At 35.1% G+C, this 16,224-nt stretch overlaps 1 protein-coding gene across 1 annotated transcript in view; it reads left to right on the forward strand.

The window, feature by feature from the left end:
* Positions 1–16,224, forward strand: part of RB1 (RB transcriptional corepressor 1) — a 164,878-nt gene that overhangs the window by 17,656 nt on the left and 130,998 nt on the right. The window contains exons 3-4 of the mRNA XM_080799855.1: positions 11,399–11,514; positions 15,768–15,887. Coding sequence (XP_080655981.1) covers positions 11,399–11,514; positions 15,768–15,887 — 236 coding nt within the window. The remainder of the gene's footprint in view (positions 1–11,398; positions 11,515–15,767; positions 15,888–16,224) is intronic.

Below are 16,224 nucleotides of genomic sequence, written 5' to 3' on the forward strand. Positions count from 1 at the left end.
ACCAATGTGTGAATGGGAGTTGAAGAAACTATAGTAGAACTAGTTGTCTTACCTTATACCTTGTATTGGTGATTGAATTGATGCTTGTTTTTCTGAGCGTACTAAAGGGGAAAAAAAGCTATTCCATTCTATATTGGGGTATAACTATTAGTACTGCTCTTAAAAAAAATACACACTTAATGCCAAGTTAGTGCTGGATACTTCACTAAGCTCTTGGGGGTATAGCAATGAATTAGGTAGAACTGTTTTACCTTCCAGATGTTTATAGACTGGTTGAGATATGGACAAATAAATAAGTAAATCACAGTTCAGTTGAACGTTTAGATATTCCTATCCACTGAGTTCTGTAGAAATTCTTAAGGGAGGGAGCCGCATCTCTTGGGCAGTGGGTCAGGTAAATCTGAACTTGTTAGGTACTTATTTTTCTGGTAGTGGAGTCAACTCTCTCCTCACAGGGGCATTGCATAACTCCATGGCTGATTCACCTGTTGTTTACTCCTGTGTGTTGTATCACAAATGTGATTGAGTACAAGTAAGATTAGCTTTTGCATTCCTTTTCTTGGCTAAGCCACTCTTTACTTTTACTTCTGAGCACATCAAAGAATGTATTTAACACTAACTGCTGTCAGCCATTATTACACAAGTGAGAAATGTGGGATTTTCTGACATATTGGTCTGTTATCCCTTTGGTTCCTACGTATAACCTTGGTGAGGAGGAAATCCAAGAGTAGAAGATAAAGACAGCTCTTATTGCCTCCAGTCCTCTATTATATTATTATATTCCTGTAATATATTTAATTTGTAACTTTATTGTTAATCACTGGTTACAATCCTGTAAGTCAAGAGTAAGGATGTGTCCTACAGACCGTGAGTTAGAAAGTATATTTCTTTTTTAAAAAATATTTTATTTCTTTATTTGAGAGCAAGAGAGAGGGCATGAGCACACACAAGCAGGGGGATGGGCAGAAGGAGAGGGAGAAGTAGACTCCCTGCTAGGTGTGAAGCCTGAACACAACACCCCCCCCCCCCCCCCCCAATCTCAGGACCCTGAGATCATGACCTGAGCTGAAGTTAGATGCTTAATTGACTGAGTCACCCAGATGCCCAAAAGCATATTTCTTATGGCTTATTTTCATCTTGCCCATGGCTAGTATTTTTAACTTTCAAAATTCAGTTTAAATTCATGTTAAGTTACGATAGGTAAGATAATTTTCTGATGCCTCCAAGATGATTTGTGTTACCACATGGTGGAGCTCTTTTGTAAGTTAGTGCATTTTAAAGCAGCAAGTACATGTCATCAACTGGGGGTTATCATTAGGGTGGTTCAAGTGCACTAAACTAAATGCTACCTTAATAGGCAGCCTCTTCAAATGTTGATTGTAGATTTTGATTTAAACTATAAGACAGGTAATTAATGTTTTAATATCTTTAAGATTTTCTCTTTAGTAAGATTTTTCTCTAAGTATTCTGTTTATTGCTTTGTATAAATTTAGCACTTATTTATTCATTTTTATTTAATTTATTTATTTTTAAGATTTTATTTATTTATTTGATAGAGCGCAGGTGTGAGCACACAAGCAGGGGGAGCAGCAGGCAGAGGGAGAGAGAGAAGAAAGCACCCTGCTGAGCAGGGAGCCTGATGCAGGGCTTAATCCTAACACCTTGAGATCATGACCTGAGCCAAAGGCAGAGGCTTAACTGACTGACCCACCCGGGTGCCCCTAGTACTTTTTAATTTTACTGCTTTCCTACTATAATTGTAGTAATTTAGAAAATGTATCTAGGAATAATGAATAAAATGAAAATCATTTGTAATCCTACCATGTAGAGATAATAATTAACATTTTGATATATTTTTGCTTTCCCTTTTTAAAAATTTTCACAAAATTGTAATTAAAATAGACTCAGAATTTTGAATTTTGGTGGGTTTTTTTTTTCCTCTTAACATATCTTTGATATTTTCCTGTTTCCTTATAATCTTTGAAATATTTTAAGGGTTTTATATCATTGTGTGATAGAGCTCCATCACAATTTATTTAAATATTCTATTTTAAGATATTTAGGTTTTCCCCACTATTTTTGCTCTTACAAATAATTCTTTAACCTCTATTACACTAAATCTTATTTTCCTAATTTTTATTTAAATTTTAGTAATTTAACATACAGTGCAGTATTGCTTTCAGGAGTAGAATTCAGTGATTCATCACTTATATACAACACCCAGTGCTTATCACAACAAGTGCTCTCTTTAATACCCATCACCCATCTAGCCCAATTCCACCCACCTCCCTATATCAATCCTGTTGGTTCTCTATAGTTGTTAAGAGTCTCTTATGGTTTGTTTCCCTCTCTCCTTTTTTCTCTCCTCCAATATGTTCATCTGTTTTCTTTCTTAAATTCCATATTTGAGTGAGATCATGTGGTGGTTATCTTTCTCTGACCGATTTATTTCTCTCAGCATAATGCACTCTAGCTCCATCCACATTGTCACAAATGCAAGAAATCATTTTTTTGATGGCTGAATAATATTCCAGTGTGTTTGTATGTGTGTGTTTATATACACACACCCCATCTTCTTTATACATTCATCAATTGATGGACATTTGGGCTCTCTCTATAGTTTGGCTATTGTTAATGTTGCCAAAAAGATCAGGGTTCATGTACTCCTTTGAATCTGTATTTTTGTATCCTCTGGGTAAATAACTAGTAGCACAATTACTGGCTCATGAGGTAATTCTATTTTTAATTTTTTGAGGAGCCTCCATGCTGTTTTCCATTTTATATTACCACAAACAGTGCAGGAGGGTTCCCCTTTCTCTGCATCCTTGCCAATACCTGTTGTTTCTTATGTTGTTGATTTTAGCCATTCTGACAGGTGTGTATCTCATCATAATTTTGGTTTGTATTTTCCTGATGATGAATGATGTTGAGCATCTTTTCATGTGTCTGTTAGCCATCTGGATGTCTTCTTTGGAAAAGTTGTCATTCATGTCTTCTCCCCATTTTTTAACTGTATTATTTGGTTTTGGGGTGTTGAGTTTGGCAAGTTCTTTATAGATTTTAGATACTATCCCTTCATCAGATATGTTGTTTACAAATATCTTCTCTCATTCCATAGGCTGCCTTTCAGTTTTTTTTATTGTTTCTTGCACTGTGTAGGAGCTTTTTATCTTGATGTAGTCCCAGTAGTTCAGTTTTGCTTTTGTTTCCCTTGCCTCTGGTGATGTATTATACTAAATCTTGATTAAACTCTCCAGATATTTTCATTGGATAAATTCTTGGATATAAAACTGAACTGCTAAGGATCTTGATCATATTATCAAAATGTCTTTCAGTTGATACTGTTTTGAGGTTCAGTTTTTTCAAAATATGTTTGTTGGAAAGTACCATTTTTTCTTTTGCAGAATGCTTGATCCTGTCCTTGCCCATTTATTTTCTTCATGTTTTACCATTTCTTTTTGGTAATTCTTTTGGCTGGGTAAGAAATTTTCTCTGCTTTAACCATTTTTGATGTCCTCTTCTAAGCCCTTTTCATAATTCTCAACTAAATTTTTAAGAAAACACATAGGTTACAGATTTTAGTTGTAAATTGCCATTGGAAAATAAGCTGTGGATCTTGAGAGAGCAATCAGGGCTGGAAAGCAGGATAAGATATGCTAATCATTTGTATGGAGGTGGTAGGGTTTGCTGTGGAAGCAAATGAGATTGCTGAGAAAAACAGAATATGGTGGAAAAAAGTCTTTGGAGTTGGGAAACACTGAGAAAGTTGTGAGAGAGAAAGAAATGAGAATGAGGATGTTAGAGTGTTTTAAAAACTAAGAGAAAAAGTTTCATTGCACCAGGGTCAGATGCCACATAGAGGTCTTTGTGGATGAACCCAAAAAAGGCCATTTAGTTTGGAAAGACAGACCTTTGAAGACCTAGAGAATAGCCTCAGTATAATAGTGCCTGTGTAGTTAGCATATGTGTTCAGTGGATGTACTGTGTGTGTCCTGTGAGAGTATATATGGTGAGTGGGTGTGTGAATAGTGAGAAGGTAAAAGGATTGTATGTGGAGGGAGGACAGTAGCTTGATAAGGTCCAGAGGTAAAGATATGGGTCATTTTTGTTTTTAAGGTGATACAGGCTTATTTGTAACAAAAGAGAAAGAAGGTTTTAGAAGGAAAACTGTTAGAGAAATTACAGAAGATAGAGGGAGTAATGAAAAAGCCACCAGGTCTTGAAGGAGATGAGAGGCAGTGAGATCGGAAAATAGGTGGTAGAAAGGCCTTAGAGTTGCTAATTTGAGAGTGGAGGAGAATGTCCATTTGTAAAGATCAGAAGAGAAGAGGAATTTAGAGATGAAGGTGCAGAGACATTTTGAAGACTGGGAGATATGATAATTAGAAAGTACTTGATGTGGAGAAGAATGTTGAAGCTTTAGGTATTGTGATTCTTTAACCTTCTAAAATAAAATAAAAATCAAATACAGAATAGTAAAATAATTAAGAATACAGAACTCTTGGTGAGGTGATAAGATTAAGGATCTCAATACTGAAAATGTTAGGAACATCAGTGGAGGAATATAGCAAGGAAATATTCTCAAAGAAATGGAGCAATACTAAATTGAGTGTTAAGAAACTTGGGTTTTAGTTCTGTGGCATTGACTGGCTGTATTGCACAGGTCTCAGTTCCAGTCTTTAATTTCTTAATCTGCACAATGAGAGGTGAATCAGGTGACCTTTTCAGATTGGAAAATCCTGAACCAAACTAAAAAAGAACAAAACATGTAAAACTACATTAGTCAAGACATTATAGTACTGCTGAAAAGAAAGACAAGCTGGACAGTGGAACAGATCAGAGGATCCATACTAGAATCCACACATATATGCTCAGTCTTTGTATACAAAGGTTTGAAGGTAATTCAGTGCAGGAAGACTATCCCTCTCACCAAGTGATGTTGGAGCAACTGGATGGATATTCACATACAAAGAATGAACTTTGATCTCTGCCTTGTAACACTTTATAAAAATTAACTTGATTTAGAGACCTAAACTTGTAGAAGATGACATAGGAAATATTTGTTTGGAATTTAAGAAAGAAAACAGATGAACATATTGGAGGAGAGAAAAAAGGAGAGAGGGGAACAAACCATAAGAGACTCTGGTTAAGCAGAGATTTCAAAGATAATACCACGAAATACCAAGATAATACCATGAAAACATCATCCATAAAAGAAAAAATAAATTGAGCTTCATTAAAATGAAAAACTTATGTTTTTTGAAATACATTGTTTGAGAAAATGAAAATACAAGTCACAGAACAGGTGAAAGTTTTTGCAAAACACCTATCAATTTGAATCCAAGAATGTATAAATAATTCTTACAGCTTAATAAGACAAACAACTGAATAGAAAAGATTGGAAAAGACCCTTTACCAAGGAAGAGATACAGATGTTAAGTAAGATTTGAAAAAACAGGGGCACCTGGGTGGCTTAGTCGTTAAGCATCTGTCTTCGGCTCGGGTCATGATCCCAGGGTCCTGGGATCAAGCCCCACATTGGGCTCCCTGCTCAGTGGGAAGCCTCCCACTCCCCCTGCCTGTGTTCTCTCTCTCACTGTCTGTCTCTCTGTGTCAAATAAACAAGTAAATAAAATATAAAAAAAAAAAAAGATTTGAAAAAACAGTCAATGTCATTAGTCCTTGGGAAAATGTACCACTACACACATATTAGGATGGCTAGAAAACAAGCAACAAACATTGGAAAAGCAGTTTGTTGGTTTTTTATAAACTTAAATTAACATTTAACATAGAACTTAGCTGTTCCCCAACTAGGTATTTGCTCAAGAAATGAAAACATATATCCATTTAAAGACCTATAGTTGGATATTTAGGATTAAGGTTAGTAGCATTATTTATAACATGTGTGCTCAACTGTTAGAATGGATAAACAAATTGTGGTATATTCATACAATGGAGTACATTCAGAAATTAAGTGGAATAAATACTGATAGATATAATAGTATAGATAAATCCTCAGAAGCTTGCTAAGTGAAAGAAGCCTGACAAAAAGACTACAAACCATATAATTCCATTTGTATGACATTCTGGAAAAGGAATTAAAATCAGTTCAGTGATTGCCTGGAGCTAGGGGTCAATAAACCCGATTTCCTAAACGTACATACACAAACACACACACACACACACACACACACACACACACACACACATATCCATTTTCCCAAGGTTGGATATTTATGGTATAGAGAAGATCAGATAGTGAGTGGTATTGAGACCACTATGGTGTAGTGGAATGAGGGCTAGATTCACTGATAATGGTAATGCTGCTGCTGATAATTAATTCTGATTCAGTAGGTACAATGCCAGGCACCAAACTGATTACTTAAGAGCATTCTCACTGCTAATTTTTGTGGTGATTCTAAAGATTTTTATTTATTTATTTGACAGACAGAGATCACAAGTAGGCAGAGAGGCAGGCAGAGAGAGAGGAGAAAGCAGGCTCTCCACGGAGCAGAGAGCCCGATGCGGGGCTCGATCCCAGGACCCTGGGATCATGACCTGAGCCGAAGGCAGAGGCTTTAACCCACTGAGCCACCCAGGTGCCCCTTGTGGTGATTCTATGATCAGAAACTATTACTGTCATTCCTATTTTCATAGAAATTGAGTCTTTATTGGATTTAAACAAGTTGCCCACAGTTACACAACTCAAATATTCCTTCAAACTCTGGAGTGTTCGACACCAAAATCCATGTCCTTAAATAAGAGAATGTAAGTTCCAGGAAGATACAGAATTTTTGTTTTTGTTTTTGTTTTCACCATTGTATTCCCCAGAGTCATTACCATGGCAGTTGTATAATGAATATTTCTCAAGAAATTATTAGAGATGTCAAATTTTGGAGGATACTAAAAAAACAAAAAGGAAAGTACAAACAAGCCTATGTGAAGGTAAAGATGATTTTAGTGTAGTTTAGTGTTTAAACTGATGCTTTTCATTTAAGCATTTATCATATCAAATGACTTTGTTGTAAATTGTGGTGTCTATGTCCTAATATAATCTGCTGTTGTAAAAAGCGAACAAAGTAATTATAGAGTAGGATTTTGTAGTTAATTCTAATCTTTCTGGCTTTGTAAATTTTTTCCATCTAGCAAATCTCGGTGGCAACTAGGTATAAGATCAGACTAAGTCAGTATTATTGGTTATAACTAAACTACAAGCCCTTCCTGTGCGTACCTGTTGGGGTGTGTGTGTGTGTGTGTCCAGAAAGTCTACTTCTAGAATCTCCTAGTTGGAAACTGATCATTTTCTTTGCATAGATACACAAAAATATTCGCTTATAAATGAATAATCTAATTCATCTCATCTGTTATATGGTTCTCTCTGACATATTTAATATTTAATGGTCTGAAGTTTAAAAGTAACATTTATTTTTCTTCCATAGATAAATGTGTATCAAGAAGAAAAAACACTTTATCCAAAAAAGAGTTAATTAAAATGTAGCTAGAACAACAACAGCAATAATAGCAAGCTTTACAAATCTATCTGAAATAACGGTCATATGTTTTGCTCATAGGAAAATTCCTTAGGTCCTTAAAAATCCGAACCTATTTATAGAACATTTCATTTAGGCATTTTATCATTTCAGTGAATGTGTGTTGAATTGTGTTGGCTATGTCCTAATAAAATCTGTTGTTTTTAAAAAATGAGCAAACAATGTTCTCCTTTTAACAACTTTAGTTACTTCATTTCTCAACTTTTAAAACATTTTAAAAAAAATTACAGTTCCTGAAAGTAGACGTATTGAAGGCAGTTAGGTTTAACAGGTGATAGCCTGAGAGCAAGGAAGCAAACCAAAAACATAAGAAATAAGCACAAAAATTTTTAAAAAGTAATGTAGTGTGGGGGTTATTTATTATAGGGACAAATAACCTTTTACCTCTTAGTAGTTTCTGAGAAATTAACCATATTAATATAAGCATATACACAAAAGCTGATGTTCATTTTATTAAAACGTAATATACTTATTAGTCATTGTAACAGTCGAGCTATATAGACTTTGTTCATTTTCAGAAATAATAGTTATATAGCAGTTTCAAAAATCAAATTTATTGAAGCATAATTTACAGATGCTAAAGTCAACCAGTTTTGAGTGGAATTAAAATAAAAACTTAAGTTCATTAAGTTTAACAAATGCATTCAGTCATGTAATTACCACCATAAATTAAGATATAGAAATTTTTGGTTACTCCAGAAAGTTTTCTCCTTCTCCTTTGTAGTGATTCCTCACACACCTCCATTCCTGTTCCTATGCAGCCACTGGTCTACTTTTTGCCATTAAAGATTAATTTTGCCTCTTCTAGAATTTTGTAGGAAAGGAATCCCACAGTATATAGGATGTACCCTGTTTTCTCTGGCTTCTTTTTTTTTTTTTTTTTTTTTTTTAAAGATTTTATTTATTTATTTGACAGGCAGAGATCACAAGTAGGCAGAGAGGCAGGCAGAGAGAGAGAGGAGGAAGCAGGCTCCCCGCTGAGCAGAGAGCCCGATGCGGGGCTCGATCCCAGGACCCTGGGATCATGACCTGAGCCGAAGGCAGAGGCTTTTAACCCACTGAGCCACCCAGGCACCCCTTCTCTGGCTTCTTTTTCTCCATATAGTAATTTTGAGATTTATCTATGTTGTGTTTATTTGTACTTTTCCTTTTTATTGTTGAATAACATTCCATTATATGGATATACCACAGTTTATCTGTTCACCTGTTTTTGGATATTGGGTTATTTCTAGTTTTTTGGTTTTTATGATTGAAGCTGCTAGTAAGATTCACGTACAAATGGAAAGAATTCCACTTCTCTTGGGAGAAATCCGTTTATCTGGGAGTGGTATTGCTAAGTATTACGGAAAGTGTATACTTAATGATATAAGAACTTGCCAAACTTGTTTTTCAGTACGGTTGTACCATTTCACATGGTCACCAGCTGTGTCTGAGTATTCCTTGCTCTACATCCTCATCAACCTTTGATATAGTCTGACTTTTTAATTTAATAATTTTAATGGATGTATAGTTATAAGTTTTAAAAGATTTGTATAGAAATGCAACAGATATCTGCATATTGTGGAATTTAAGAAACAAAACAGGCAAAGGAAAAAAAGAGACAACCAAGAAACACACCCTTAACTATAGAGAACAAATTGATGGCTACTGAGGGAAGGTAGGTGGGGGGCTGGGTGTGAAATAGGTGATGGAGATTAAGGAGTGCGCTTGTCCTGATGAGCACAGGGTGATGTGTGGAAGTGCTGAATCACTATATTGTATACCTGAAAGTAATATAGCATTGTATGTTAGCTGTACTGGAATTAAAATAAAAACTTAATAAAAATATTTTATTATCTAAGTAGCTAAAATTAAGGAGAAGTTTAGAGTTGGATAATGATAAACTTTCTGTTGTCAATGAAATTTGATAATCCAGGAACGCCTTGGTGGCTTGGTTGGTTGAACATCTGCCTTTGGCTCAGGTCATGATCATGGGGTCTTGGGATCCAGGCCCACACTGGGCTCCTTGTTTGGCGGGCAGCCTACTTCTCCGTCTGCCTGCTGCTCTCCCTGCTTGTCCTCACTCTCTCTGATAAACAAACAACTAAAAATATTTTTTAAAATTTGATAATCCAGAATAATTTTTTAAAATATTTATTTATTTATTTATTTGAGAGAGAGAGACACTGGGGCGGGGGGCAGGGGGAGAGGGAGAGAGAGAATCCTGACCCTGATATCCTGACTTGAGCTGAAACCAAGAGTCGGCTGCTTAACTGACTTAACTGACTTAACACCTAGGTGCCCCAGAGTAATTCTTTTCTTAAAGCTTATATATAATTGAGATTTCAAAACAATGTAAATTTGCATCACATACTTTTCAGTTCTATTGTAACATCCAATTAAGAGTAAGCAAATAGTTCCAGTTTTGTAATAGAACATCAGATAATTTGGTATTTCTTTTATTTTCAATTTAATGTAATCAAATTTTATCTATAAAACTTACATATTTAGAAAGTAATACATATTTTTAGGGGAAAAGGTAATGATAGTGAAATTATAATAAAATATTTTAATAATAATCATAGCTACCACTCATCAAGTACTAATTATATGTCAGGCATTATGCTAAGGGCCTTATGTGTATAATTACATTTAATTCTTACTGAGTGAGATATTTATTATTATTTCCACTTCACAAAGAAGGCAATAATGGCACTGAGGAATATGAATTTCACAAGGTTAAAAAATACCTGAGTCCGTAGATTGCTTAAAAAATGAATGGATCAGGGGCGCCTGGGTGCTCAGTGAGTTAAGCGGCAGACTCTTGATTTCTTCTCAGGTCATGATCTCAGGGTCCCGGGATTAAGCCCATGTTAGGCTCTGCCATCAACAGGGAGTCTGTTTGAGGATTCTTTCTCCCTCTCCTCTGTCCCTCCCCTCTCACATATATGTGTATATGTGAACTCTCTCTCTAAAAATAAATGTCTTTAAGGGCACCTGGGCCCCAGTAGCCTATTGCATAAGGCATTGGTCTCCTAAGGGCACCTGGGTGGCTCAGTCGTTAAGTGTCTGCCTTTGGCTCAGGTCCTGATCCCAGCCCCACATTGGGCTCCCTGATTGGTGGGAGGCCTGCTTCTCCCTCTCCCACTCCCCCTGCTTGTGTTCCTGCTCTCACTGTGTCTCTCTCTGTCAAATAAATAAATAAAATCTTAAATAAATAAATAAATAAATAAATAAATGTCTTTAAAAAACAGAAGTAAATCAGAGCAAAAGGAGGATAACTATATAAGAAAGTAGCCTTGTTTTTTAAAAAAACAATATATGTTATGAACTCGAAAATCTTTTAAGTTGGCTATAAGGACATTGGATTATTTAAAAATGAAAGTGTTGGGGTGCCTGGGTGGCTCAGTGGGTTAAGCCTCTGCCTTTGGTTTAGGTCATGGTCTCAGGGTCCTGGGATTGAGCCCCACATCAGGCTCTCTGCTCAGCGGGGAGTCTGCTTCCCTTGCTCTCTGCCTGCTTCTCTGCTTACTTGTAATCTCTCTCTCTGTCAAATAAATAAATAAAATCTTTAAAAAATAAAATAAAATAAAAATGAAAGTATTTACTTCAGAGAAGACCCTAAATTTTTCACAGTAAGTTGTAATTTAACTTTTGTGATCTTTCTAGTAATTTTTTTTACTTACAATGTAAAATTTTAATGTTGTTGTTTAGTTTAGAACTAAATGCTTTAGAGTGTATGCCATCATAAGGATTTAAAAACAAGTTTATGTTGAATAAGAAAAAAATTATCATATAGTACAATTTTAATATGGTATCCAGTGTGTGAATGATTAATAAAATATTTGAATTTTTTTTTTTGTACACAGGAAGGTTATGTTCAAAGGAAAAAGGAGCTATGGGGAATCTGTATCTTTATTGCAGCAGTTGATCTAGATGAGATGCCATTCACTTTTACTGAGCTACAAAAAAACATAGAAACCAGGTAAAATTTCTTATATCAATATAGGCCTCTGCCATCAAAGAAAAGTATTTTTGAACTTTCCTCTTAAATAGAATTTAGGGAACTAGTGAAAAATGCTAAAATTAAATAACACTTAAAGGACTTCGGTCAACCTAAGTCTCCTTCACCCTAAGGCTCATGGAGCCTTAATGAATGTGTATTTATGATATAGTTCCTCAAGAATTTTGTATCCGGGGAAAATTTTCATGTCTCTCACTCTCTAGAACTTTCTGATTGTAGCTATTGAGGAAGTGGAAAAAAAGAGCAAGGGTTTATAAAGTAGGGTTATTAGATTAAAATTTTTATAAAAGTTGTGGGAGTCTAGAAGGAATTTAGTTAACATTTATTAATGTTTAATATTGCTTAATTTAACACGTGCATAATTATATACTCTTTGAGATTGTATACCCAGTTGAGTTTCCATAATTACTCAAATAATTGTTTGTTGTTGAGCTTATAAGCCTTATACTTATAAGAAGAATTTACTAATTTGTTTCCAATAACTCCTGAACTTTATCTTGAGCAGCTTTGTGCGGCATCTAGTCATTTCATTTGCAGCATTTTACAAAATGTAACAGTAAATAATTTTACTAGAAAGATAGTAGTATATATTTCTTCTTGGATAAAATCATCTAGAATTAAACATAATTAATATTTTATTTAAGTGAAGTAAATTGCCGCACTTTTCAGTGACTCTTTTTCTTACTACCTCTAAATAAAATGTGGAAACAAAGAACTTGTATAGTCATATTTTAACCTACTGAATTAGAATTAGAATCTCAGGGATCAGTAAAATTTATACAAGTAATTATATAAGTAAATTTCTGCATTAATTTATATTATATATTATATGATATATAAGTTAAATTATATCAGTAATTTCAGTAAATCTTTTTACTGAAAATTATATAAGTAAATTTCTGCATTAATTTATACATTCATGCAGTAGATGTTTCAGTGGCCTAGAGGATTAAAAATGATATGAATGTTTTGGTTAAGATGGAGTGGGTTTAATGGGTCTCTGTTATTTTATAAGCTAAATGACCTAGAGCAGATGGCTTAGCTTTATTGTTTCAGTTCCTCATCTGTGAGCTATTTTATAGAATTATGAGAATTAAATAACTTATAATGAATAGAAAAGTAAGTAGTTCATGTAGTCTGTGCTTATAACTTAACCATAGGTACTGATGAGGTTTTGATCTCTTTCCTACTGTGGACCGCCCCTCCATGCCCTTTCCCTGCCAAAAAAAAAAAAAAAGAAAGGAAAGAAGACTTAAAGAGCGGTTAGGCTCTGTGATACTGTGCTAGATTTTAATGATATAGAGGTGGGAAATAGTCTCTGACCTTAAGAAACTCATTCCAGTGGGAAAGGTAAAATTAAACAGATGTCTGTAATACAGTGTTACAAAGCTATTTCTAGATTACTAAATGAATATGACAGAAAGGCTATTACATCTTTTATCTCTAAGATGAAAGAATTTTCCTGGCAAAGTTTTTCCTGAACTTTTTTCCTGAATGGAGGAACAATTATAATTGGGCATGTCATAAATAATCTCTGTACAATAAATACAATAATATATTTGTTACAACTTTTTCTTAGGTCATCTTTTTGTTCTAATAACTATCCAGGAATGGTATCTAGACCACTGCTGCTTAAATGTGCTTCAGTAAAGGACTTTTTTTTTCAGTATGTTATGGACTGACATTTAAAAAATAATATAAATAAATTACCAGAAAAATAAAAGAAAAAAATTATACTAACTGCAGGACCAAACTTTTTACTATTATATTCAGCAGGCACAACATTAGTGTTAAATTGCCATAAAAGTTTTTAAATGCTTACTCTGAATTTCTGTACTTACTTACTTGTGGACAGATAATAAGACATATCAATCCATAGAGCAGTGCTATAGAATAAGTAGTTATTTTAGATTTGCGTGTCTTAATCATGGCTTTTTATGCCTGCTTTTCCTCTCTGTAGCCTTCCCTCTTCTCTTCTTTCCTTCAGAGGGGGGCTGCAGAAGGAATAGAGACTCACTTAAGTTACCCCTAGAAAAAGGTGACTTTGAAAGGGGAACCCTCTTACACTGTTGGTGGGAATGCAAGTTGGTGCAGCCACTTTGGAGAACAGTGTGGAGATTCCTTAAGAAATTAAAAATAGAGCTTCCCTATGGCCCTGCAATTGCACTACTGGGTATTTACCCCAAAGATACGGATGTAGTGAAAAGAAGGGCCATCTGTACCCCAATGTTTATAGCAGCAATGGCCACGGTCACCAAACTGTGGAAAGAACCAAGATGCCCTTCAAAGGACGAATGGATAAGGAAGATGTGGTCCATATACACTATGGAGTATTATGCCTCCATCAGAAAGGATGAATACCCAACTTTTGTATCAACATGGATGGAACTGGAAGAGATTATGCTGAGTGAAATAAGTCAAGCAGAGAGAGTCAGTTATCATATGGTTTCACTTATTTTTGGAGCATAACAAATAACATGGAGGACATAAGGAGATGGAGAGGAGAAGGGAGTTGAGGGAAACTGGAAGGGGGGGTGAACCATGAGAGACTATGGACTCTGAAAAACAATCTAAGGGTTTTGAAGGGGCGGGGGGTGGGAGGTTGGGGGAGCCAGGTCGTGGGTATTAAGGAGGGCACGTATTGCGTGGAGCACTGGGTGTGGTGCAAAAACAATGAATTCTGTTACGCTGAAAAGAAATAAAAATATATATATATATATACACACATGGCAAAATATATTTTAAAAAAAAGAAAAGAAAAAGGTGGCTTTGTAGTAACAATTCAGTTTACGTGGTGCCCCATAGGTATTGCCATATATCTCATAAAAACTGGAACTGAGTGTGCTTCTTGAATAGATGCTTTTTTGAGGTTGTCTTATTTTTCTTTGAAGATATCTAGACATTTACTCCATTCTCTTTTCTCTTGTGAGCAGCATCATGAACATCTACTCCGTATCATTTCTACTTCTTTATTTGCTGTTCCATGTAGCTTGTCATGGCTGCCCCAGTCCCTTCTATGTCACAAGTACTTTAACAACCCTCTCTTGGGTTCTTTGTTCACTGCTGATTAGCTGAAGCTTCTATTTTTACAGTTCTTGAGATGAATGTCTGAGTGGTCCCGCCCATTTTTTAGAATGAAGCCTATAACTCATTAGTTGCTGGAGGGCATTTGGGAGGATCTGGTGACTACCCTTGAGTTCATTTAGCTGTTTTGGTATAATTCCAAATTGTGTGTGTGTGTGTGTGTGTGTTGCAGTTGATGATTGCTGTGTTTAGTGCCCTATTTTTTATTAGCAAAAAATGGATGTATTAATATTTCTAACAGATTAATTTTTATAGAAAACAATAAAAAATGATTTAAAGTCATTATTTAAACAACCTAAAAATTTTAATCAGTTTTTCTTTTCCCTTCCCCAATAATTCAGCCCTAAAATTATTAGTGGTTGAAGAAAGTATGTATGTGCATCTGTGTTAGGAGAGAGCATGGGGTGCAAAGAAGAATGTTAGAGCCCAAGTGTGGTGAGGAGAGCATTCATATGGATATGGTTGGGGATGAGGGCCCTGAAATGGGCTGTTTGGTGTGCAGTGTCAGAGACCTAGCAGGGTGTGTGAGTAGCCAGACCACATGTGAAGTGAATGCAGTCTGGGCTGGGGAGTCAGAACACTATTAGGGTGAGGAAGTTGTCCATGTGGAGGGGTCGGGGCAGTCTAGGATGGGGAGTCAGTCTGAGCAGATGAGAGTGCCCACGTGGGAGAGTGGGTAACTTCAGAGATGGAAGGTAGTTACATGCAGGGTGATTAACTAAGTGAGTAAATAAAGATAAAGGGATCACAGCTTTCTCACTGTCAAAGAAGAGTTATAAATTTGGAAAGGGAAACATTATGTTGGAATTGGATAAATTGATGTGAGCTTATGGTTTTCAAAGCATATAGGTAGGTGTGGAAATAAATATGTATGTATATGTCTATCATAACAGCCTTTTTTTTTTGGTACAAATAGATGTAGGCATAGGTATATACATATAGGGTTGAAGGTAGTTGATTTTTACTCTTCAAACTAGTAAAATACAAAAAATAATTCCTTCCAAAGAATATAATAGTAATTTGGTATAGAGCTAATAAACTTCTGGATTAAAATGTCTATGCTTTGAAAATGAAATAAAATGAATTTTTTTCAGTTACAGATTCACTTTTTTCTATTCCTTTCTTTGTAGTGTCTGCAAATTCTTTGATTTACTAAAAGAAATTGATACCAGTACCAAGGTTGATAATGCTATGTCAAGACTGTTGAAGAAGTATAATGTATTATGTGCACTCTACAGCAAATTAGAAAGGTAAAGTAAAAGTTTTATTAGGATTATGCCCCAGTTTTGCGTGTTACTATCAATTAGATTCCATCTGGGAAATATATTTAGTAAAGTTATTGGTTATTACCTCTTAGATTTGTTCCTTTTGCTATTAGTTTTTTATTGGTTCTTAGCTTTCTTTTTTATCTAGTCATATGCATTCTGAATGTTTCCTCCAAAATTTTTATACTGTCCTTTCGTATTTCTCAGTTGTTTTAACAAACTTTAAGACTTTAGTCTTCTCTACCAGAGACTTCCAGTTTTCAATGGAAGAGTGATCTAAATTTAAACTTCTTCCTAATGGTGTTACTTAGTTCAGAAAAAG

The sequence above is a fragment of the Martes martes genome (assembly GCF_963455335.1).
Source record: "Martes martes genome assembly, chromosome: 3".
NCBI classification, from domain to species: Eukaryota; Metazoa; Chordata; class Mammalia; order Carnivora; family Mustelidae; genus Martes; species Martes martes.